At 44.7% G+C, this 25,369-nt stretch overlaps 1 protein-coding gene and 1 pseudogene across 3 annotated transcripts; one reads left to right on the top strand and one right to left on the bottom strand.

Moving 5' to 3' along the window:
- The first annotated feature begins 6,371 nt into the window (after positions 1–6,371).
- On the top strand, positions 6,372–10,133 carry LOC542363 (alcohol dehydrogenase 1). 3 transcript variants are annotated; one of them, XM_008650471.3, is made up of 11 exons: positions 6,372–6,610; positions 6,683–6,819; positions 7,355–7,491; positions 7,589–7,635; positions 8,051–8,376; positions 8,463–8,545; positions 8,638–8,713; positions 9,058–9,119; positions 9,207–9,302; positions 9,394–9,555; positions 9,656–10,133. In XM_008650471.3, exons 2-11 carry the CDS (start codon positions 6,786–6,788, stop codon positions 9,770–9,772), a joined length of 1,140 nt encoding a protein of 379 aa, XP_008648693.1. In that variant the 5' UTR covers positions 6,372–6,610; positions 6,683–6,785; the 3' UTR covers positions 9,773–10,133. The 3 variants fall into 3 exon arrangements, with proteins under 3 accessions (XP_008648693.1, XP_023156252.1, NP_001105409.2); XM_023300484.2 differs by having other exon boundaries at positions 6,489–6,569; NM_001111939.2 differs by having other exon boundaries at positions 6,493–6,819; positions 9,656–10,118.
- Positions 10,134–12,242: 2,109 nt separating this feature from the next.
- The window catches only part of LOC103645599 (vacuolar protein sorting-associated protein 51 homolog), a 41,633-nt pseudogene continuing 28,506 nt past the window's right edge, over positions 12,243–25,369 (bottom strand).

Genomic DNA, 25,369 nt, shown 5'->3' with positions numbered 1-25,369 from the left:
AGGAACGACTTTGGAGTCTCTTCACCTTTTACTTAGGTGGTATTTCAGCTCTTCATCCCCTTAGGAACGACTTTGGAGCCAAGCTCAGAATCCCCTTAGGAACGACTTTGGAGCTTCTCCACCTTTTACTTAGGTGGCATTCAAGCTCTACATCCCCTTAGAAACGACTTTTGAGCTTCTTCACCTTTTACTTAGGTGTCATCTTAGCTCTACATTCCCTTAGGAACAACTTTTGAGCTTCGGAACTTACTTTGCGCTCCCTTAGGAACGACTTTGTAGCTTCTTCACCTTTCAGGTGATATTTTGGCTCTGCATCCCCTTAGGGACGACTTTTGAGCTTCTCCATGTCCCTTTTTGCACTCGAAGGTGCGAATCTGGATGTTACAATTTACATATGGGGGAATTTTGCCTTTATATTGCATAGGCCAAAACAAAGAATAAAAATTACAACCTATGGCCCCGTTAAAAACCTTTCTCCCAACTTGAAAGGAAAAGGGTGCCATAAGGAAATAATAAGAAAATTACATTGTTTACACATAATATCTTCGAAGCTCATCTGCATTCCAAGATCTTGGAATGTCATTTCCATCCATGTCTTTCAACCTGTAAGAGCCAGGTCTTGACGAAGATACAACCAGAAAGGCTCCTTCCCATTTAAGATGAAGCTTCCCCACTATATCAGGGTTGGCCACCCTTCGAAGCACCAAGTGACCTGGCTTGGTGTTTTTCAATCTTACTTTTCTGTCACGCCATTTGACTGTTTCAGCCTGGTATTTATTAATGTGCTCTATGACTTGAAGCCTGGTCTCTTCTATGGTATCCTTTGTTACTTGGCAGTCACCTTCGTCCTCTGTCGAAGCTAAAGTTCTTATTGAACTCGTTCTTTCTTCTTCCGGTGTAATTGTTTCGTCACCGAACAGAAGTTTGAATGGAGTAAATCCCATTGACCTTGATACAGCAGTGTTGTGGTTCGAGACCACTTTTATTAATTCATCTGGCCACTTTCCCTTAGGCTGATTGAAGATTGACTTCATTATTCCTGTTATTACAATTCCATTTGCCCTTTCTACCAATCCATTTGACTCCAGATGACTCGCTGATGCGAAGTGTATTTTTGTACCAATTTGGCTACAAAAGGCTTTGAAAGTTTCGACATCGAACTGAGTTCCATTATCAACAGTGATAGCCTTCGGCACGCTGAAGCGACAAACGATGTTTTGCCAGAAGAATTTTTGTACTGTGGCCGAAGTTATTGTAGCCAAAGACTTTGCTTCAATCCACTTAGAAAAATATTCCACCGCCACCACAACATATTTCAAGTTGCCCTGTGCCGGTGGGAGTGGTCCTAACAGATCCAAACCCCATCTTTGCAGTGGCCAAGTCGGTTGTATTAGTTGAGTCAAAGACGAAGGTTGCTTCTGGTCTCTGGCGCATCTTTGGCAATTTTCACATTTTTGTACTAATTCTGCTACATCCGAAGCTGCCTTCGCCCAGTAGAAACCTTGTCTGAAAACCTTCCCCAATAGGGGCCTAGATCCAATGTGGGCCCCACATAGTCCTGCATGTATCTCCTTCAGTAGTTCTTGCCCTTCAGTTCTGGATAAACACTTGAGCAATGGGGAGCAAACTCCGTGCTTATATAACTCCCCTTCTATTATTACATATGGTCTTGTCCATGCATCCATTCTGTTATTATAACCTTCGTCATCTGAAAGACAGTTGCCCTGGAGGAAAGATACAATCTCAGTCCTCCAATCTTCACTATGTACCAGTGAAATCGTGAGCACCGCTCTTTCCATGAGCTCAACTGATGGTGCTTTTATTATTTCAAAAAACACCTCCGAAGGTAGCGGAAGCCCCTGTGCCACTGATTTAGCCAATAAGTCTGCATGCTCATTTTCTCCCCTTGGGATGTTCTTTACAAAGAAACCTTCAAAAGAAGCTTCCAACCTTCGGACTGCATCTAGATATTTTTCAAGCTTCGGATCTCTTGCCTTGCTACTTTTGTCCACATGACCTGATATAACTTGTGAATCAGTCTTGAAAACTGCCCTTCTTATACTCATTGCCTTAAGTTTTCGAAGCCCCAAGAGGAGGGCTTCGTACTCTACAATATTATTTGTGCAGCTAAAATCCAATTGTACTGCATAACGAGTTCTAACTTTGGATGGTGCTACTAGGACAACAGTTGCCCCTGCACCGAAGGTTCCCCAGGACCCATCACAAAATACCATCCAAGCTTCGATATCATTTATTCTATCTTCATCCTGAGCCCCTAGCGTTTAATCGACAATGAAGTCTGACAACGCCTGAGATTGAATCGAAGACCTATGTACATAATCAATGGTGAATTCATTGAGTTCTGCGGCCCATTTTTCGACCCTTCCTGTGGCTTCTCTGTTCCTCATTATGTCCTTCAGGGGTTGTGATGAAGGCACTATTATATGATATGTTTGGAAGTAGTGTCGAAGCTTTCTGGAGGCCATCAATACAACATACAATACCTTCTCCAATTATGTGTAATTCTTCTTAGATGGGCTGAGTACTTCGGAGACGAAGTATATCGGTGCTTGCTTTTTTATGTGGCCATCTTGTTTCTCTTGTACAAGTGCTGCACTGACCGCAGTATGAGAAACAACCACGTATAGAAGCAATGGGGTTCCTGATGAAGGTGGAGTTAAAGTTGTTATATCTATCAAATACTGCTTCATCTCTTCAAAGGCTTTTTGTTGGGTTGGACCCCATTGGAAGACTTCGGCTGATTTCAATATTTCAAAGAAAGGTAGATTCCTCTCTGTTGATCTTGAAATGAATCTGTTCAATGATACCAGCCTTCCTGCTAACCTTTGAGCCCCCCTTTTCGAATTTGGCGGCTCTATCCGAAGGATAGCTTCGATTTTGCTTAGGTTAGCTTCAATACCCTTTGTTGACACCAAGCAGCCAAGAAACTTGTCATTCTTTACTCCGAAGACACATTTCTCTGGATTTAACTTAAGACCAGCTTGTCTGAAATTGGCAAATGTCTCTTGCAAATCAGCAACATGGTTCTCTTGTTTTGTGCTTTTTACTATGATGTCATCGACATATGTTAGCATATTTTTGCCAATTTGAGAGTGAAGAACTTTGGCAGTCATTCTGCTGAAGCTTCCTCCAGCATTCTTGAGCCCCTCAGGCATCTAAAGATAACAATAAGTGCCACTAGGAGTTATGAAGCTTGTCTTCGGCTCATCGTCCTTTTTCATCCAGATTTGATGATAGCCTGAGTATCAATCCAATAAGCTCATGAGTTTCGAAGTGGCTGCTGCATCCACTAAGGAATCTATTCTTGGCAATGGGAATTCATCCTTCGGACATGCCTTGTTAAGATCTGTAAAATTAATACACATTCTCCATTTTCCGTTAGCTTTCTTCACCATGACAGTGTTGGCCAACCACTCTAGGTATGTTACTTCTCTAATAACGTCGGCACTTAGAAGTCTTTTTACTTCATTTCGTGTGCCTTCGGCTTTGTCATCAGACATTCTCTGAAGCCTTTGCTTTCTTGGTCTAAAGGATGAGTCCACATTGAGTGAGTGCTCAATGATGTCTCTATTGACACCGCAGAGGTCATTGGCTGTCCAAGCAAAAACATCTTTGTTGTTAAACAAAAATCTTAGCAAGGTCTTTTCTTGTTCATCAGATAGTTGAGATCCCAGCAATACTTTTTGCTCGGCTATGTCTCCACACAAGAGCATAGGCTTTGGTTGGTCTACCGAAGCAACCTTTTCTCTTTTGTGCTTATACTACTGATAAGCTTCGACTTCATCTATATTATGAATAGCCTTAGAATCCATCCAACTTCCTTCGGCTCTCCTGACAGCTTCTTGACTCCCATGTACAGCAATGGGCCCTTGTTCCGAAGGTATCTTCATGCAAGGGTATGCTGGGTGGAGTATTGCTTCGAAGGCATTGAGCGTCCCTCGACCAATGATTGCATTGTATGGGTACTCTATATCAACAATATCAAAGACAACTTGCTATGTCCTTGTGTTGTTAACGTAGCCGAAGGTGACTGGCATTGTTATCTTGCCAAGTGCCACTATCTATCTCCCTCCGAAACCACAAAGAGGGTGTGTTGCATCATGTATCTTATCATCTAGCTCTTGCATTTGCCTGAAGGCCTTCGCAAAGATGTTATCTGTTGCACTGCATGTGTCCACTAAGACATTATGGACCAAAAATCCCTTGATGATGCAATATATGACCATTGCATCGTTGTGAGGATAATCTTTAAGCTGAAGGTCTTCCTGAGAAAAGGTGATTGGAATATGCGACTACTTGGACTTGATGAAAGGTCCTTGAACTCCAACATGATGTACCCTTCTATGTGCTTCCTTCTTCTGTTTCTTGTTGGCTGGTTCAGAACTTGAGCCGCCTGTGATTGGAAACACTAGCTTCGTGGCCAAAGATGCTACAACTTGGTTGCTTTGCGAAGCCATTGTTATAGCTGTAGAAGTGAGTTCATCGTAGGTGGGCGCCAATGTTGGCCACTTGTTCTCAGATGCTATAAATGAAGAACAAAGCAACACAGTTGTTATTGGTTAAAGACCTTCATCCTTCGAAGTATTATTTCCCTTTGGATATAATGATCTTCAGACGAAGGTCATGAAGGGAATACCTTCATCATTTTATCATGTGAACAATTAAGCAATAAAATATAAGGAAATAAAGATCACAATTATAAATCAACAATATATTCATATTTATATATTCAGTGAATATGAGAAAATATGAATAATATTTGTGTTACATTGATACATTCGGCTTGGCAGAAGGTATGGATGCAAGAATGACGTGAGAGTGAATACAATCCAGCGTGAATAGTACGAGGTACTGTTCATATATTTAAAGGCGCGGGACGCAGCCCGGGTACAATTACATTCATGCCCTCAAACATTTGTTTATAAGTAATTAAAAATAATAAGGTCTATCTAGTCATTTTTCCTTCTTTGCTTGGTCTGGGCCGAAGCTATTGACCTTCGGCTTCTTGCACTGTCGCCAAAGCCCTTGAGCTTTGTCTCGAGGAGTTGAGCCGAGGCTGAAGATAACTTCAGTAAGATTTTGTATCATTTTGTCGAAGGTGTTTTTGCCTTGAAGACCTTCGGCGGAGAAAAACCCCAACACTAAAATATGTAAAATATATATGAGAGTATAACCAATATGTATGTAAAAAACTAAAAAAATATATCTATAATATAGACATTTACGTAGAGTACGTTGCTGGAGACAATTTTAGAGCTTGTTTGGATCCTAGGAGCTAAAGCAAAAATCACTTAGCAAACCATTCTAGTCACTTTTAGCTTTTCCTATTTGGATCTTTAACTACTAAGTGACTAAACTTTAGGGCCTGTTTGGACCTAGGAGCTAAAGCAAATTGACTAAGTTTAGCTCAACCTTAGGAGCTAAAAGTAACTAAAAGGATACATTTTTACTATTTTAGTTACTTTTAGCTCTTCTTATTTGTATCTTTAGCCCGAAAGTGACTAAACTTTAGCCACTTTTGTGTTAGCTCCTGGGATCCAATAGGCTAGTCACTTTTACTTTAGCTTCTGGGATCCAAACAGTCACTTAGGATATGTTTGGAAGCACACCGACATGTTTGGAAGCACACCAGTTTTAAAAAACTATTTTCTATCCTCACTTTCTTGAAAATGTTTTATGAAAAAAATTGGGTGGGGTGTTTGGAACCTAGTTTCTAGTTTTTTTATAAGGAGAATAGCTTCTTGGTTTTAGTTATGGGAGAGTAGCTTCTTGGTTTTTAAGAAACTAAGAATCCAGTTTTTATAAACTGAGACATAAACAAGTATATTTGGAATCACTCTAGTTTGTACAAACCAATTTCTTAGAAATTGGATGCTTATAAATAGGCCCTCAATGTCCTTGTTGGGTTTATGAAATTTACATCTATTACCATTATTTTAAAAATAGACGAAGAATATGTTAGTAATTATGTATAAAAAACTAGAAACTATTTTAAAAAAAACTGAGTTCCAGTTACCTTTATCTAATTCTTTTATAAGCTAATTTTTAGACACTGAGGATAGAAACTGTTTTTAAAAAACTGGTGTGCTTCTGTTTAACTCTTCGTAAGAACAGTGGTACGTCCCGTGTCTATATTTGGCTTTTGTTAAAGCCAACAGTACATGCTTGCGTGGGTGAAAATGTGAAATGCCATCGCTGTGCTACAACTTTTCGGCTCCCTCCTGCTTCGGTGCTTCCACATGCCCCTGCACGGCGTCTAGAAATCCTAATGATTCAGCAGCACACCTGTCCGCCTAGCCGCCTACGCGTACACAGAAAACAATTTTTTTGTCCACACACGCGCGCGCTCCGAGCCGCAGATCCGAGCTAGCGCGGCGCATCCGACGGCCACGACAGCGCAGTGCCGTCCTCCGCCGCCACCGCTTGGCGATTGTCCGCACCCCACCAGTCCACCACCTCCCCCACGAGCGAAAACCACGGTCCACGGACCACGGCTATGTTCCACTCCAGGTGGAGGCTGCAGCCCCGGTTTCGCAAGCCGCGCCGTGGTTTGCTTGCCCACAGGCGGCCAAACCGCACCCTCCTTCCCGTCGTTTCCCATCTCTTCCTCCTTTAGAGCTACCACTATATAAATCAGGGCTCATTTTCTCGCTCCTCACAGGCTCATCTCGCTTTGGATCGATTGGTTTCGTAACTGGTGAGGGACTGAGGGTCTCGGAGTGGATTGATTTGGGATTCTGTTCGAAGATTTGCGGAGGGGGGCAATGGCGACCGCGGGGAAGGTGATCAAGTGCAAAGGTCCGCCTTGTTTCTCCTCTGTCTCTTGATCTGACTAATCTTGGTTTATGATTCGTTGAGTAATTTTGGGGAAAGCTTCGTCCACAGTTTTTTTTCGATGAACAGTGCCGCAGTGGCGCTGATCTTGTATGCTATCCTGCAATCGTGGTGAACTTATTTCTTTTATATCCTTTACTCCCATGAAAAGGCTAGTAATCTTTCTCGATGTAACATCGTCCAGCACTGCTATTACCGTGTGGTCCATCCGACAGTCTGGCTGAACACATCATACGATCTATGGAGCAAAAATCTATCTTCCCTGTTCTTTAATGAAGGACGTCATTTTCATTAGTATGATCTAGGAATGTTGCAACTTGCAAGGAGGCGTTTCTTTCTTTGAATTTAACTAACTCGTTGAGTGGCCCTGTTTCTCGGACGTAAGGCCTTTGCTGCTCCACACATGTCCATTCGAATTTTACCGTGTTTAGCAAGGGCGAAAAGTTTGCATCTTGATGATTTAGCTTGACTATGCGATTGCTTTCCTGGACCCGTGCAGCTGCGGTGGCATGGGAGGCCGGCAAGCCACTGTCGATCGAGGAGGTGGAGGTAGCGCCTCCGCAGGCCATGGAGGTGCGCGTCAAGATCCTCTTCACCTCGCTCTGCCACACCGACGTCTACTTCTGGGAGGCCAAGGTATCTAATCAGCCATCCCATTTGTGATCTTTGTCAGTAGATATGATACAACAACTCGCGGTTGACTTGCGCCTTCTTGGCGGCTTATCTGTCTTAGGGGCAGACTCCCGTGTTCCCTCGGATCTTTGGCCACGAGGCTGGAGGGTATGTTCTATTCCCCGATTTACTTCACTATGTTGCTGACTATATATGTGCTGTGTTTATATTTTGCATATTTATTATGTTTTTGCGTCTGAGTTTATGGGTATGGTTGGTGGTCTTTGTTTACTGTTTTACTAGATGCATGTGGAAGAGTCAGAAGAAATAGTTTTTGTTTGAAATGGTATACCAACGGTTGGATATTATCTGTGTGGACATCAGATGTTCTGGGTTACTGGCAGTGGACTTTGACAGATTTATCTATGATTCTTTCATTAGCAGTTTCTTCAGCTAATTTACTCTTACTATTTTTTCAGTATACAAAGGCACGTACAGCTAGGGTTGTGTAGAATCATTTTAGATCTGTTATCTGAGGCAAATTTGCTTATTCTAGCCGCCTGAAATTTCTTGATTTTGCCAGTATCATAGAGAGTGTTGGAGAGGGTGTGACTGACGTAGCTCCGGGCGACCATGTCCTTCCTGTGTTCACTGGGGAGTGCAAGGAGTGTGCCCACTGCAAGTCGGCAGAGAGCAACATGTGTGATCTGCTCAGGATCAACACCGACCGCGGTGTGATGATTGCCGATGGCAAGTCGCGGTTTTCAATCAATGGGAAGCCTATCTACCACTTTGTTGGGACTTCCACCTTCAGCGAGTACACCGTCATGCATGTGGGTTGTGTTGCAAAGATCAACCCTCAGGCTCCCCTTGATAAAGTTTGCGTCCTTAGCTGTGGTATTTCTACCGGTAAGTTCATTTACTACATTTTGGTGTGGATGCTGGGGTACATTTATCTTGAGATGCTGAGTTACACAAATTCTTTCTCTGTTTAGGTCTTGGTGCATCAATTAATGTTGCAAAACCTCCGAAGGGTTCGACAGTGGCTGTTTTCGGTTTAGGAGCCGTTGGTCTTGCCGTAAGTGTTGAAACGATTTGCTTGTTCTATGAATTTCAATTGCAATGAGAATGTGTGTTGGGTTTGCATCTGATTACCCTGCGCATGGTTAGGCTGCAGAAGGTGCAAGGATTGCTGGAGCGTCAAGGATCATTGGTGTCGACCTGAACCCCAGCAGATTCGAAGAAGGTACAGTACACACACATATGTATATATGTATGATGTATCCCTTCGATCGAAGGCATGCCTTGGTCGAATAACTGAGTAGTCATTTTATTACGTTATTTTGACAAGTCAGTAGTTCATCCATTTGTCCCATTTTTTCAGCTAGGAAGTTTGGTTACACTGGCCTTGGTCTAATAACTGAGTAGTCATTTTATTACGTTGTTTCGACAAGTCAGTAGCTCATCCATCTGTCCCATTTTTTTCAGCTAGGAAGTTTGGTTACACTGGACTTGGTCTAATAACTGAGTAGTCATTTTATTACGTTGTTTCGACAAGTCATTAGCTCATCCATCTGTCCCATTTTTCAGCTAGGAAGTTCGGTTGCACTGAATTTGTGAACCCAAAAGACCACAACAAGCCAGTGCAGGAGGTCTGTCTCTTTACCCAAGACAACAAAAGGTTATCACAGCTTATGCTGAACTTGGCCATAACATTCAATAATTCCTTTATGGTCTAGGTACTTGCTGAGATGACCAACGGAGGGGTCGACCGCAGTGTGGAATGCACTGGCAACATTAATGCTATGATCCAAGCTTTCGAATGTGTTCATGATGTAAGTATATGTATACACTCTCAGCTACTTTCCTTCTCCAGGTTCCCTTCATCCAGACATGCATGTTCTAACTGCCGCGCTCGTGATCCAGGGCTGGGGTGTTGCTGTGCTGGTGGGTGTGCCACATAAGGACGCTGAGTTCAAGACCCACCCGATGAACTTCCTGAACGAAAGGACCCTGAAGGGGACCTTCTTTGGCAACTATAAGCCACGCACTGATCTGCCAAATGTGGTGGAGCTGTACATGAAAAAGGTAAATTGCAAAGTGCCGTTCCTTCAGTTTCCTTACCTGCCGAGCTTTTGCTGAAAAACTGTTAAGAATCGTTCCTGCAATTCTGCTTGGCTCTGCACAGGAGCTGGAGGTGGAGAAGTTCATCACGCACAGCGTCCCGTTCGCCGAGATCAACAAGGCGTTCGACCTGATGGCCAAGGGGGAGGGCATCCGCTGCATCATCCGCATGGAGAACTAGATTTCGCTGTCTAGTTTGTGATCTGGCCTGGGCTTGGGGTTAATAAAAGAGGCAATGCTAGCCTGCCCTTTCGATGAGGAGGTACATACACGCTGGCGATGGACCGCGCTTGTGTGTCGCGTTCAGTTTGGCTTTTGCCAAGCAGTAGGGTAGCTTCCCGTGTCGGTAATTATATGGTATGAACCATCACCTTTTGGCTCTACATGGTATGAACGTAAGATACAAATTCCAACTACCTCTAGCTCGCTTGTGTGGTATCTGTATCAGTATTCATGTGTTTGTTTGCTTATGTGTTTGTTTGCTTGTATTTGCTGGTGCTTGTATCGCGGGATGCAATGAGTTGTTGTTTGGTTGTTGTCAACCAGGCTCTATGTGTGTGTGCGAGGTGTGTGTTTGGTTATCTGTGTGCAGATATGGAGTCAGGCTCGCACGATACTTAAAGCACTCTGGGCTAGGACGTTAGGCTCTGCAGGCGCGAGTAAATTAATCGCATCTTTGAAGTTAGGCTCCCGCCGACCTGGCTCATATAGCTGGGCTACCGGGAGAAGCCGACCTGGCTCATACAGCTGGGCTACCGGGAGAAGCCAACCAAACATGCGCATGTATCTCTCTCGACGGATGACACAAGATCGAAGAAGCAAATAATTAACTACACCTCGCTCCTATATCCGAAGTGAAACTAAAAGGAGAAGGAAAAGAAGGTAACAGAATAGGAACCGTAAGAAGCAAATAATTAACTACACCTCGCTCCTATATCCGAAGTGAAACTAAAAGGAGAAGGAAAAGAAGGTAACAGAATAGGAACCGTTTGGTGAGAATTGGAGAGGATTCGTGAGTGAGAAAATCCATTTCCATTAAATTTTAAATAGCAAGTGATTTACTCTCATGATCTCCTCCAGTTTCCATTTCATCAAAACAACCCTTATTCATTTTCCCCCAACACCTTTGCTCTCAAACAAATCCCTAAGAGCTGAGGAAGAGGATTAAAAAGGATAAAATTTTCTCTGTGTTCAATTTTAAATAGGATAGAGATTCTAACTCCCTCAGACCTTTTCGATTACACTTGAACCGGAGAGGATTGAGGGCTCATTCGGTTAGTCTGGATTGAAAGTAGAAATCATTCTAGCTATCAAGATAATTCAAATTTGTGAACCATTCTAATCCTAAACTATTCCAGGCGCCAAAGGAACCGAACGGGGCTTGAGATTAAATCTCTTTCTAATTAATTTTGGCTAGAAAAGGATTTAATCACTTTTAATCTATCCCTAACCGAATAAGCTCTCAATCATCTCTAATTACCTGGCTAGTTTCGAACCTTCTCATGGCAATCACAATACAACTCAGACGATGCATAATATTATGGTGTTTTCCCTTTAGAATTAATTACTGTATATGTTATATGGCAATAGGTGCAGGCATTATGCACGATTTTCTAACCTTAGATATTGTGTCCAAACTACGGCTATTCCTAGTCTATTATATCTTATCATACTATCTAAAGCTATCATGTTATATAAAATTATATAAGATGCAACTATCTTAATAATGATATTAGTATATTCCCAATCTAACGTGTCGTATACATTTAATACATATCATATAAGCATTTTTGATGACGTGGCAAAATTGTTAAGAGAAAAAAGAAAATTGTATATTAATAGAGATATTACTTGGCACGAGATCATATGTATTAAACTTCTAACCATCCAAGTGATCCACATCTCATACTCTCACATATGCTAGTTTTTAATATTTTGTAGAGGATCAAAAAGTAATCTATAATACCATGCATTGAGATAGTTATATCTTATATAATTTTATATGTCATATCACCTTTGGATATTGTGACAAGATATAATAGAGTGAAAATAGTCTTATAGATTGTTTTTTTATCTGTATAGAGTATTAAATACTAGCATATATGAGCGAGATGTAGGCCACTTAAACGATGTAGGTTTCAATATCTAAGATCGTCCAAGCAATATCTCCCTCAAGGTAAACTTTCTCCCCTATAACTCTATTGCCACATCATTAAAAATGCTTGTGTCATATATTAAATGAGTATGTTACTATGAATTGAGAATAACCTAATGTATCTTCAGGATGATACAGTTTTTATCTCTCTTTTCTTTAGTCCGCCACATCAGTGAGAAGTCCTAAGTGACATCTAATGAGTAATGTTACTACCCATTGGGGCTAGCCTCAGCGGTGATGGTTTGCTTTCCCAATGTTATTGTGTTTGGTATTCATTTTAATACATGTCACATAAGCATATTTGTTGCAAAGGTTCAAAAAGATGCATGCACAACATGAAACTGTAGTTGAAAAAAAGGATGATACAACAGACGATGAGAAATAAAAAAAATTCAGGACGCACAAGGGAAAATCACAATCCCAACAAATCATCTCCACAAAGTCAAGATATCTATCTCCGCTTTCCAAATGCTGAATCTATTAGATTTGGTGCCCTTCAGATCTTGTCCATATAGTATCCAATCTGCCAATAAGGTGGAAGTACAGTTTTACTTCAAAAAAAAAGGTGGAAGTACAGTAAGACATTCTTGAAATACCAATATCATTTAAAATAAGTTTATCATGAGAAGTACAGTTAAAGAATGCTTACTTAGTTTCTTATATATGCAGCGGCCTCAGAAAACTGTATTTACCTATCTTTCATTCAGAAACTTCACGGTGCCCATCTGATTAAATTCAGACCAGAGGTCTCCAGACACAGGATTAAAAGAAGTGCACAATAACTTGATGGCCGCTTGACAAGTGTTGAGCTCTAAAAAGAGCGGTGCGGACGGTCCGGCCCCGAGGCCGGACGGTCCGCGGTCCGGACAGTCCGCGGTGGTGGCGCGGACGGTCCGCGCGTGCGCAGAGTCAGTTAGGGTTCCTAGTTTCTCGCGGGATTTGTTACCTAAAACCGCAGGATTAACTCGGAAATCAGTTTGAAGCGGATCCAGACCTCCCCTTTATATAGATGAAGGGCTACGGCCGATTGAACCCCAACAATCGAACCAATACCACTTCTATCTCGCATTTATTTCCAGCACAATTAGGAGTAGTTCTAGTCTAGTTCTAGTTTAGCCCTAGTTTAGTATTTCAATCCCCAAATTCTCTGCCTCTCCTCGACTCTACGTCGATTAGAGGAGTTTAGGTCGGTCTGCCCGAGCCTAGACAACTCCTAGGATCTCTCCTCCCCGACGGGGTCCTGAGAGCACCTAGAGGGGGGGGTGAATAGGTGATCCTGTAAAACTTAAACTTATAGCCACAAAACTTGATTAAGAGTTAGCACAGTTAATGCCAAGTGGCTAGAGTGAAGGCCTTGCACAATACGATAACCACAGAAGATCAAACACAGAGAAGACACAGTGGTTTATCCCGTGGTTCGGCCAAGTACAAAAACTTGCCTACTCCACGTTGTGGCGTCCCAACGGACGAGAGTTGCACTCAACTCCTCTCAAGTGATCCAATGATCAACTTGAATACCACAGTGTTATGCTTTTCTTTTCTTATCCCGTTTGCGAGGAATCTCCACAACTTGGAGCCTCTCGCCCTTACACTTTGATGTTCACAAAGAATCACGGAGTAAGGAGGGAATGAGCAACGCACACAAGACTTCAAAAGATCAGAGCAACAACACGCACACAAGTCGCACAAAGAGCTCGCAACACAACTCAAAAACTCCACAAGAGCTCTATATGCTATCACAATGAAACGAACGCGTGAGATTGACGTCTTGGTGCTTAGAAGTGTTGTAGGAATGCTTTGGGGTACTCCTCCATGCGCCAAGGGGTCCCTTTTATAGCCCCAAGGCAGCTAGGAGCCGTTGGGAACAAATCTGGAAGGCCATCTTTGCCTTCAGTCTCGTGGCGCACCGGACAGTCCGGTGCACACCGGACACTGTCCGGTGCCCGATTTGTTTCCATAAAAAGCTCATCCGACCGTTGCTTTCTGATGCAGATCTGCGCACAGTTGGCGCACCGGACATGTCCGGTGCACACCGGACAGTCCGGTGTACCTTTCCGACCGTTGGCTCGGCCACGTGTCGCGCGCCAATCGCGCGGCCGACCGTTGGCCCAGCCGACCGTTGGCTCACCGGACAGTCCGGTGCACACCGGACAGTCCGGTGAATTTTAGCCGAAGTCGCCGGAGAAAAACCCGAGAGCGGCTGGTTTGCTCCGCGCTGGTCTGGCGCACCGGACACTGTCCGGTGCACACCGGACAGTCCGGTGCCCCAGCCCGAAACAGCCTTTGGCTGTACACAGCCACTCTCCACTTCTTTTCTTTTCTTCTTCTTCCTGTTTCTAACACTTAGACAAGGTATTAGTACACAAAACCAATGTACTAAGGCTTAGAAAGATACCTTTAATTTTGATTTGCACTTTGTTCAACCACGGGCACATTTTCACATTTAAGCACTTGTGTTTGCACTCAATCACCAAAATACTTAGAAATGGCCCAAAGGCACATTTCCCTTTCAATCTCCCCCTTTTTGGTGATTTATGCCAACACAACATAAAGCAACTAGAACAAGTGCAAAATCACTTCAAATAAAAACTAAATTCATTTTGATTCGATTTTGGCATATATGGATCATCCTTTGCCACCACTTGGTTTGTTTTTGTAAATCAAACTCAAATCTCTATCTCAAAGTCAAACACACATGTTGAAGCATAAAGAGAGTCATTTCAAAAGAGATTAATCAAAGATTTCAAAAACTCCCCCTTTTTCCATAATCAACACTTCTCCCCACAAGAAGCTAACTTTTGACAAAAGAGATAATGAAAGAGTTTTGACAAACCAAAAGCTCTACTCTACTATTTTCAAATCCCTCAAGCGCAAGTGGTAGCTGATCCATTTATTCCTTTGGCCTTTATTTTCTCCCCCTTTGGCATCAAGCACCAAAACGGGATCAACTTTGGCCCTATAACCCCATTGCCTCACCAAAATCTTCAATTAAGAGCAAATGGCAATAGGAGTTCATGAGATGAACTTGGAATAAGTTACCCTCTCATCGGAGTGCAGTGGAAGTCTTTCATGATCCAAGTCCACCCTTTTCCCTTTCAATTCTCCTTCGAGACTAAATCAAGCAAACTCAAGCATATGGTTAGTCTCAAAGGGTCAAGTTGTAACACAACTCCCCCTAAACATGTGCATCACTTTGCAACGGACTTGTGAGGTCCAGGGAGTGTGTGTACAACTTGAGCACCACAATAAGCAACAAAATGCAGAATGAACATGATCAAAAGTCATAAACACATGTATGCTATAATTCAATCCAAGTTCCGCGAATCTAAGACATTTAGCTCACTACGCAGCCTGCAAAAGGTCTTCTCATCTAGAGGCTTGGTAAAGATATCGGCTAGCTGGTTCTCGGTGCTAACATGAAACACTTCGATATCTCCCTTTTGCTGGTGGTCTCTCAAAAAGTGATGCCGGATGTCTATGTGCTTTGTGCGGCTGTGCTCAACAGGATTTTCCGCCATACGGATAGCACTCTCATTATCACATAGGAGTGGGACTTTGCTCAGATTGTAGCCAAAGTCCCTGAGGGTTTGCCTCATCCAAAGTAGTTGCGCGCAACACTGTCCTGCGGCAACATACTCGGCCTCAGCGGTGGATAGGGCAACAGAAGTTTGTTTCTTAGAGTTCCACGACACCAGGGACCTTCCTAAGAATTGGCACGTCCCCGATGTACTCTTCCTATCGACCTTACATCCAGCATAGTCGGAGTCTGAGTATCCAACCAAGTCAAAGGTAGACCCCTTTGGATACCAGAGCCCGAAGCAAGGCGTAGCAACCAAATATCTAAGAATCCGCTTCACCGCCACTAAGTGACACTCCTTAGGATCGGATTGAAATCTAGCACACATGCATACGCTAAGCATAATATCCGGTCTACTAGCACATAAATAAAGTAAAGACCCTATCATTGACCGGTATGCTTTTTGATCAACGGACTTACCTCCTTTGTTGAGGTCGGTGTGTCCGTCGGTTCCCATCGGAGTCTTTGCGGGCTTGGCGTCCTTCATCCCAAACCGCTTTAGCAGATCTTGCGTATACTTCGTTTGGGAGATGAAAGTGCCGTCCTTGAGTTGCTTCACTTGGAACCCAAGGAAGTAGTTCAACTCGCCCATCATCGACATCTCGAATTTCTGCGTCATCACCCTGCTAAACTCTTCACAAGACTTTTGATTAGTAGAACCAAATATTATGTCATCGACATAAATTTGGCACACAAACAAATCACCATCACATGTCTTAGTGAAAAGAGTTGGATCGGCTTTCCCAACCTTGAACGCATTAGCAATTAAGAAATCTCTAAGGCATTCATACCATGCTCTTGGGGCTTGCTTAAGTCCATAGAGCGCCTTAGAGAGCTTACACACGTGGTCGGGGTACCGTTCATCCTCGAAGCCAGGGGGTTGCTCTACGTACACCTCCTCCTTTATAGGCCCGTTGAGGAAAGCGCTCTTCACATCCATTTGGTACAACCTGAAAGAATGGTGAGCGGCATATGCTAGCAAGATACGAATTGATTCTAGCCTAGCCACAGGAGCAAAAGTCTCCTCGAAATCCAAACCTGCGACTTGGGCATAACCTTTTGCCACAAGTCGAGCCTTGTTTCTCGTTACCACCCCGCGCTCGTCCTGTTTGTTGCGGAACACCCACTTGGTTCCCACAACATTCTGCTTGGGACGAGGCACCAGTGTCCAAACTTCATTCCTCTTGAAGTTGTTGAGCTCCTCTTGCATGGCCAACACCCAGTCCGGATCTAGCAAGGCCTCTTCTACCCTGAAAGGCTCAATAGAAGAGACAAAGGAGTAATGCTCACAAAAATTAACTAATCGAGATCGAGTAGTTACTCCCTTGCTGATGTCACCCAAAATTTGGTCGACGGGATGATCTCTTTGAATCATCGCACGAACTTGGGTTGGAGGTGCCGGTTGCGCTTCTTCCTCCAACACATGATCATCTTGTGCTCCCCCTTGATCACACACCTCCTGTTGATGAACCTGTTCATCGTCTTGAGTTGGGGGATGCACCATAGTTGAGGGAGAAGGTTGTTCTCGTTCATCTTGTTCCTGTGGCCGCACTTCTCCAATTGCCATGGTGCGTATTGCGGCCGTTGGAATGTCTTCTTCATCTACATCATCACAATCAACCACTTGCTCTCTTGGAGAGCCATTAGTCTCATCAAATACAACGTCGCCAGAGACTTCAACCAAACCCGATGATTTGTTGAAGACTCTATACGCCTTTGTATTTGAGTCATAACCTAATAAAAACCCTTCTACAGCTTTGGGAGCAAACTTAGAATTTCTACCCTTCTTTACTAGAATGTAGCACTTACTCCCAAATACACGAAAGTACGATACATTGGGTTTGTTACCGGTTAGTAGCTCATACGACGTATTCTTGAGGATGCGATGAAGGTAGACCCTGTTGATGGCGTGGCAAGCCGTGTTCACGGCTTCCGTCCAAAAGCACTCAGGGGTCTTGAACTCTCCTAGCATCGTCCTCGCCATGTCGATGAGCGTCCTGTTCTTCCTCTCTACCACACCATTTTGCTGTGGTGTGTAGGGAGCGGAGAACTCGTGCTTGATCCCTTCCTCTTCAAGGAACTCCTCCACTTGAAGGTTCTTGAACTCGGACCCGTTGTCGCTCCTTATCTTCTTCACTTTGAGCTCAAACTCATTTTGAGCTCTCCTGAGGAAGCGTTTGAGGGTCCCTTGGGTTTCGGATTTTTCCTGCAAAAAGAACACCCAAGTGAAGCGGGAAAAATCATCTACAATAACTAGACCATACTTACTTCCTCCTATGCTCAGATAGGCGACGGGTCCGAAGAGGTCCATATGCAGCATCTCCAAGGGTCTTGATGTCGTCATCACATTTTTGGTGTGATGAGAGCCTCCCACTTGTTTCCCTGCTTGACAAGCTGCACAAGGTCTATCTTTTTCGAATTGAACATTAGTTAGACCTATTACATGTTCTCCCTTTAGAAGCTTGTGAAGGTTCTTCATCCCCACATGTGCTAAGCGGCGATGCCACAGCCAGCCCATGCTAGTCTTAGCAATTAAGCATGCATCTAGACCGGCCTCCTCTTTTGCAAAATCAACTAAGTAAAGTTTGCCGTCTAATACACCCTTAAATGCTAGTGAACCATCACACCTTCTAAAGACAGACACATCTATATTTGTGAATAGACAGTTATACCCCATATTGCATAATTGACTAACAGATAGCAAGTTATATCCAAGAGACTCTACTAAAAACACATTAGAAATAGAGTGCTCATTTGAAATTGCAATTTTACCTAAACCTTTTACCTTGCCTTGATTCCCATCACCGAATATAATTGAATCTTGGGAATCTTTATTCTTGACGTAGGAGGTGAACATCTTCTTCTCCCCCGTCATATGGTTTGTGCATCCGCTGTCGATAATCCAGCTTGAACCCCCGGATGCATAAACCTGCAAGGCAAATTTAGGCTTGGGTCTTAGGTACCCAACTCATGTTGGGTCCTACAAGGTTAGCACATATATTCTTAGGGACCCAAATGCAAGTTTTATCTCCCTTGCATCTTGCCCCTAACTTCCTAGCAATTACCTTCTTGTCCTTTCTACAAATAGCAAAGGGAGCATTGCAAGTATAATAAATGGTAGAAGGTTCATTTGCTACTTTCCTAGGAGCATGAATAACATTCTTTTTAGGAACAACATTTCTCCTAGTAACATTTCTATCATACACATATGAAGAACTAGGAGCAAACATGGCATGAGAATCATAAACATATGAATCAAAATCATTACAAGCATTTCTAGCATGTCTCCTATCATGATACATAAAGGCATGGTTCCTTTTTGCACTACTAGCCATAGGGGCCTTCCCTTTCTCCTTGGCGGGAATGGGAGCCTTATGGCTTGTTAAGTTCTTGGCTTCCCTCTTGAAGCCAAGCCCATCCTTAATTGAGGGGTGTCTACCAACCGTGTAGGCATCCCTAGCAAATTTTAGTTTTTCAAAATCACTTTTGCTAGTCTTAAGTTAAGCATTAAGACTAGCCACTTCATCATTTAGTTTTGAAATTGAAACTAAGTGTTCACTACAAGCATTAACATCAAAATCCTTACACCTAGTGCAAATTGTAATATTTTCAACACAAGAGTTACTTGCTACTTCTAGTTTAGCAGTTAAAACATTAATTTCACCTTTTAAATAAGAAATGGTTTCATTACAAGTAGAAAGTTCACAAGAAAGTATTCCATTTCTTTTAACTTCTAGAGCAAGTGAATTTTGTGTACTAACAAATTTATCATGTTCTTCATATAAAAGGTCTTCCTGTTTCTCTAAGATTCTATCCTTTTCATTTAAGGCATCAATCAACTCATTAATCTTAGCTATCTTAGTTCTGTCCAATCCCTTGAATAAACTAGAGTAATCAATTTCATCCTCACTAGATTCATCATCACTAGAAGAATCATAAGTATTAGTATTACGAGTGATTACCTTCTTTTCCCTTGCCATGAGGCAAGTGTGATGCTCGTTGGGGAAGAGGGCCGATTTGTTGAAGGCAGTGGCGGCGAGTCCCTCATTGTCGGAGTCGGAGGAGGAGCAATCCGAATCCCACTCCTTGCCTAGATGCGCCTCGCCCTTGGCCTTCTTGTAATTCTTCTTCTTTTCCCTCTTGTTTCCCTGTTCCTGGTCACTATCGTTATCGGGGCAGTTAGCGATAAAATGACCAATCTTACCGCACTTGAAGCATGAGCGTTTCCCCTTTGTCTTGTTCTTGCTTGGCTGCCCCTTGTGACCCTTCAGCACCGTCTTGAATCTCTTGATGATGAGAGCCATCTCTTCATCATTGAGCCCGGCCGCCTCAACTTGCGCCACCTTGCTAGGTAGCGACTCCTTGTTCCTTGTTGCCTTTAGAGCAATGGGTTGAGGCTCGTGGAGTGGACCGTTCAACGCGTCGTCGACGTATCTTGCCTCCTTGATCATCATCCGCCCGCTCACGAATTTTCCAAGTACTTCCTCGGGCGTCATCATCGTGTACCTGGGATTCTCACGAATATTGTTCACGAGATGAGGATCAAGAACGGTAAAGGACCTGAGCATTAGGCGGACGACGTCGTGATCCGTCCAACGCGTGCTTCCGTAGCTCCTTATTTTGTTGATAAGGGTCTTGAGCCGGTTGTAAGTTTGAGTTGGCTCTTCTCCCCTTATCATGGCGAATCGTCCAAGCTCGCCCTCCACCAACTCCATCTTGGTGAGCATGGTGATGTCGTTCCCCTCGTGAGAGATCTTGAGGGTGTCCCATATCTGCTTGGCATTGTCCAAGCCGCTCACCTTATTGTACTCTTCCCTGCACAAAGATGCTAAGAGAACAGTAGTAGCTTGTGCATTTCTATGAATTTGTTCATTTATAAGCATAGGGCTATCCGAGCTATCAAATTTCATTCCATTCTCTACTATCTCCCATATGCTTGGATGGAGAGAGAATAAGTGACTACGCATTTTGTGACTCCAAAATCCGTAGTCCTCCCCATCAAAGTGTGGAGGTTTGCCAAGAGGAATGGAAAGCAAATGCGAATTCGAACTATGTGGAATACGCGAATAATCAAATGAGAAGTTCGAATTGACCGTCTTCCTGTAGTCGTTGTCGTCGTCCTTTTGGGAAGAAGAGGACTCATCGCTGTCGTAGTAGACGATCTCCTTGATGCGTCTTGTCTTCTTCTTCTTCCCATCTTTTCGCTTGTGGCCCGAGCCCGAGTTGTTGGACTTGTCATCCCTTGGCTCATTGACGAAGGACTCCTTCTCCTTGTCGTTGATCACAATTCCCTTCCCCTTAGGATCCATCTCTTCGGGCGGTTAGTCCCTTTCTTGAAGAGAACGGCTCCGATACCAATTGAGAGCACCTAGAGGGGGGGGTGAATAGGTGATCCTGTAAAACTTAAACTTATAGCCACAAAACTTGATTAAGAGTTAGCACAGTTAATGCCAAGTGGCTAGAGTGAAGGCCTTGCACAATACGATAACCACAGAAGATCAAACACAGAGAAGACGCAGTGGTTTATCCCGTGGTTCGGCCAAGTACAAAAACTTGCCTACTCCACGTTGTGGCGTCCCAACGGACGAGAGTTGCACTCAACTCCTCTCAAGTGATCCAATGATCAACTTGAATACCACAGTGTTATGCTTTTCTTTTCTTATCCCGTTTGCGAGGAATCTCCACAACTTGGAGCCTCTCGCCCTTACACTTTGATGTTCACAAAGAATCACGGAGTAAGGAGGGAATGAGCAACGCACACAAGACTTCAAAAGATCAGAGCAACAACACGCACACAAGTCGCACAAAGAGCTCGCAACACAACTCAAAAACTCCACAAGAGCTCTATATGCTATCACAATGAAACGAACGCGTGAGATTGACGTCTTGGTGCTTAGAAGTGTTGTAGGAATGCTTTGGGGTACTCCTCCATGCGCCAAGGGGTCCCTTTTATAGCCCCAAGGCAGCTAGGAGCCGTTGGGAACAAATCTGGAAGGCCATCTTTGCCTTCAGTCTCGTGGCGCACCGGACAGTCCGGTGCACACCGGACACTGTCCGGTGCCCGATTTGTTTCCATAAAAAGCTCATCCGACCGTTGCTTTCTGATGCAGATCTGCGCACAGTTGGCGCACCGGACATGTCCGGTGCACACCGGACAGTCCGGTGTACCTTTCCGACCGTTGGCTCGGCCACGTGTCGCGCGCCAATCGCGCGGCCGACCGTTGGCCCAGCCGACCGTTGGCTCACCGGACAGTCCGGTGCACACCGGACAGTCCGGTGAATTTTAGCCGAAGTCGCCGGAGAAAAACCCGAGAGCGGCTGGTTTGCTCCGCGCTGGTCTGGCGCACCGGACACTGTCCGGTGCACACCGGACAGTCCGGTGCCCCAGCCCGAAACAGCCTTTGGCTGTACACAGCCACTCTCCACTTCTTTTCTTTTATTCTTCTTCCTGTTTCTAACACTTAGACAAGGTATTAGTACACAAAACCAATGTACTAAGGCTTAGAAACATACCTTTAATTTTGATTTGCACTTTGTTCAACCACGGGCACATTTTCACATTTAAGCACTTGTGTTTGCACTCAATCACCAAAATACTTAGAAATGGCCCAAAGGCACATTTCCCTTTCAGGTCCTCCCGGGAGCGAGATCCAGGCGCCGCCAGCGATCTTCCGCCGCCCCTGCGCACGCGCGGACCGTCCGGCCGTCAGGCAGGGGATCCTAGCTCCTGCACCAGGTCGCGGACCGTCCGGCCCTGTGCCGCGGACCGTCCGCGTCTGACCAGGGAGCACCGCCGCCTCACGCCAGGTCGCGGACCGTCCGGCTCTGTGCCGCGGACCGTCCGCGCCTGACCAGAGAGCACCGCCGCTGGTTCTTTTGAGTGATTGGCGCCTCCAAAAAGGTGTCAACATACTTTTTGGCGACTCCGCTGGGGATTAGGTGTCTAGACCTGCTAAAAATCGGCCCATAGATGGCTGGTTCTAAGGATCACACCAAGATCTCCACCACCAACATCATCAAGCCGGCCATGGAGGCGCTCCCGGCTGATGACCAAAGGCCCTTTGAAGACCTCGTAATGCGCGATGAGAAGGAGGTGATGCGGCAATGGAACGAACAACGCGACAAGGAAGAGGCGGAACTGCTGCATAAACTCTCCGAACGGCGCAAGGAGGCGGCGGACAAGTACTTGTCACACTTCACGGTGGATCGCCACCAGAAGATCGTCCGTCAAGGGGAGATCGATATGGAATCTCTCCTACCTCCACTTCAGGGTCCCGCTGTAAGTACTCCAGATCTATCTCTTACGACTTTCATGGATCAACGAGGAGATCAGTTAAAGCAATATGTAGATGAATCTATTAAAATGCATTTACGTGCACACGAGAAATCAGCTGCTCCTAGCTTTCCATCGCGAGAGTCTAATACAGAACCACCCGCGTCAAACACATCGGCTATAAATGGGTCACCCTTGACCCAGCCATCATATGGTATGTCGATGCACGCTTTCGTGTCACCATCACAGTCACAACCACTAGGCACGCGGCAGGTACTGGACGCGACCGGACCGTCCGAGCATCATCTTAGACAGTCCGGTTATACCGCGGACCGTCCGGCGTGTTTCGCCGGACCGTCCGACCCGATGCAGACCCGCACACAAAACACTCAGGTCGCACCGTACATGGCCGGACCATCAGGGTACAACCCCGAACAATTCGGCCCCATCACGGACCGTCCGACGCATCACGCCGGACCGTCCGGATATGTTGCGGACCGTCCGCCATCTTACGTCGGACCGTCTGGATATGGCATGAACCGGCCGACGTATTACGCCGGACCATCCGACTCTACACGAGTCCACGTGCAGACTGCCCAAGTCGCGCCATATATGACCGATCCGTCCGGGTACAACCCTGGACCATTCGGACTGATCGCGGACCGTCCAGTTCTTTACGACAGACGGTCTGGGTACGAGACTACCCACGTAACACCTTATACGGCTGGGCATTCCGGATATACCTTCGGACCGTTTGACCAGGTCGCGGACCATCCGGCCTCTTACGCCGGACCATCCGGATATGCGTACGCAGAGCCGAGAACTGCGCAATATGCACAGTTTCCACATTCATCGCAGCAACATTATGGTGCCCCACCAGCAACACATTATAATCATACCATACACCTCATGGACATAGGGCTGAATATTGTTCGACTACAAGAGAGCCTGAGAGGTATAGGGCAGGAGCTGGTGACATTAATAGGACACCTAACACACACCTCAAACATCCCTGGGAGGAAAGTCGACAGAGTGATGTCAGGCAACCTGAGATTTCCACCCACAAACTCAATGGATGGTCGCCAGACATGGCAGAGAGGATCAGAGACGAAGTAGCTGGGGGTGTTCAGGGACAAACTCGGTGTTAGTGTGTCAGGTACAGGGCAATCGTATCGGAAGCCTTATAGCCACCGATTCGACACCGTGCCATATCCACAGGGAACTAGAATACCAGACTTCTCTAAGTTTTCTGGTGAAGGTGGGAAAAGCACACACGAACATATAAGCCAATTCATAGCACACTTGGGAGAATTGGCTGATGGGGAAGCCTACCGCGTTCGTTTATTCTCGTTGTCCCTTACTGATACTGCATTTGCATGGTACGCAGCTTTGCCACCAAACTCTATTAACTCTTGGGAAGAATTAGAGCAGAAATTTCATGAACACTTCTTCTCAGGAGAACATGAGTTAGAATTGGCTGACTTAGCTTCAGTCCGACAGGGGCCTGAAGAATCGGTTAATGACTATATCCGGAGATTCCGGGACACTAGAAACCGATGCTTTCAGATTCATGTCGCAGAAAAACAACTGACAGGGCTAGCTTTCAATGGGTTGCGACCCTACTTAAAAGAAAAATTAGATGGCACCCAATTCTTTTCGCTAGTGCACTTACACCAGCGGGCTATGACATGTGAAAGCCGAAGTAAGGAAACATCAAAATCGGCTAGCCATAAGATGCATCTAGTGGGATACGATAATTCGGACGATGAATCCACGGATGTATACACCGCCGAACTGGTTTGGCCAGGACAGGCTAAACCTTCAGCGTGTTCTGCTTTACAGTCGATTCGAAAGAATCGACAAGAAGAAGTTAAGTTTACTTTTAATGTTGCCAAATGCGATAAAATATTTGACGAGTTACTGAAAAACAACAACATTAAATTAACTCATACTATTCCTCCTCCTGATGAATTAAAGAGGCGTGCTTATTGTAAGTGGCATAATTCCTTTTCTCATGCCACCAATGATTGTAATGTTTTTCGTCGACAGATACAATCGGCCATAAATGAGGGTTGATTGGCTTTTCAGGAGATGCAAGTAGACACACAACCCTTTCCTGTTAATACAATAGAACTCACATGCAAAAAGGTCTTGGTTCGGCCCGAAATGGCCGATAAAGGCAAAGGCAAGGGCATCGTCATCAGCAATCCTCGCATGTCAGATATATCACAAAAGGAGATTGCTCGAAAGGCTTCGTACGAGAAGGCTAAAAGGTTCGAAGACGCCGGGGGGCAGGCACAGTTAATGAACCAAACACATCAGCCTAGCCCCAACATCGTAGATGGTCCGGCACCTATGTGCGGACAATCCGGTGCTCAGACAAACGGTCCGGCTAACTCAGCCGGACAGTCCACCTATGACCAAAGGCGTCAACCTCTACACAAAGCAAGGAAAAAGACGCAAGGTCAAAGCACATATAATCGGCTGATCAAAGTCGATCCTACTTTTGATCAGTTGCTCTCCAAAAATACTAGCAAAAAGACTGTTCCACATGATCGGTCAACAAAGAAACCCCGGTCACCTGCTAAAACAAAACGGTCAAACAAAACGACCCGAAAGGCGACACAACAAGCATCGCCTATTCATTCTATGAGACCAGGGTACTTTCCACCTATTTACTCATCGTCGGTATATTATCCTGTTCAAACATGGAATGGCACGATGATGAATCCATGGTACATGTATAGTCCCTTCGTCTATCCAGACTGGGGGG

The sequence above is a fragment of the Zea mays genome, chromosome 1 (assembly GCF_902167145.1).
Source record: "Zea mays cultivar B73 chromosome 1, Zm-B73-REFERENCE-NAM-5.0, whole genome shotgun sequence".
NCBI lineage: Eukaryota > Viridiplantae > Streptophyta > Magnoliopsida > Poales > Poaceae > Zea > Zea mays.
Note: the sequence above shows the minus strand (reverse complement) of the source record. Positions and strands in the feature narration are given on the sequence as shown.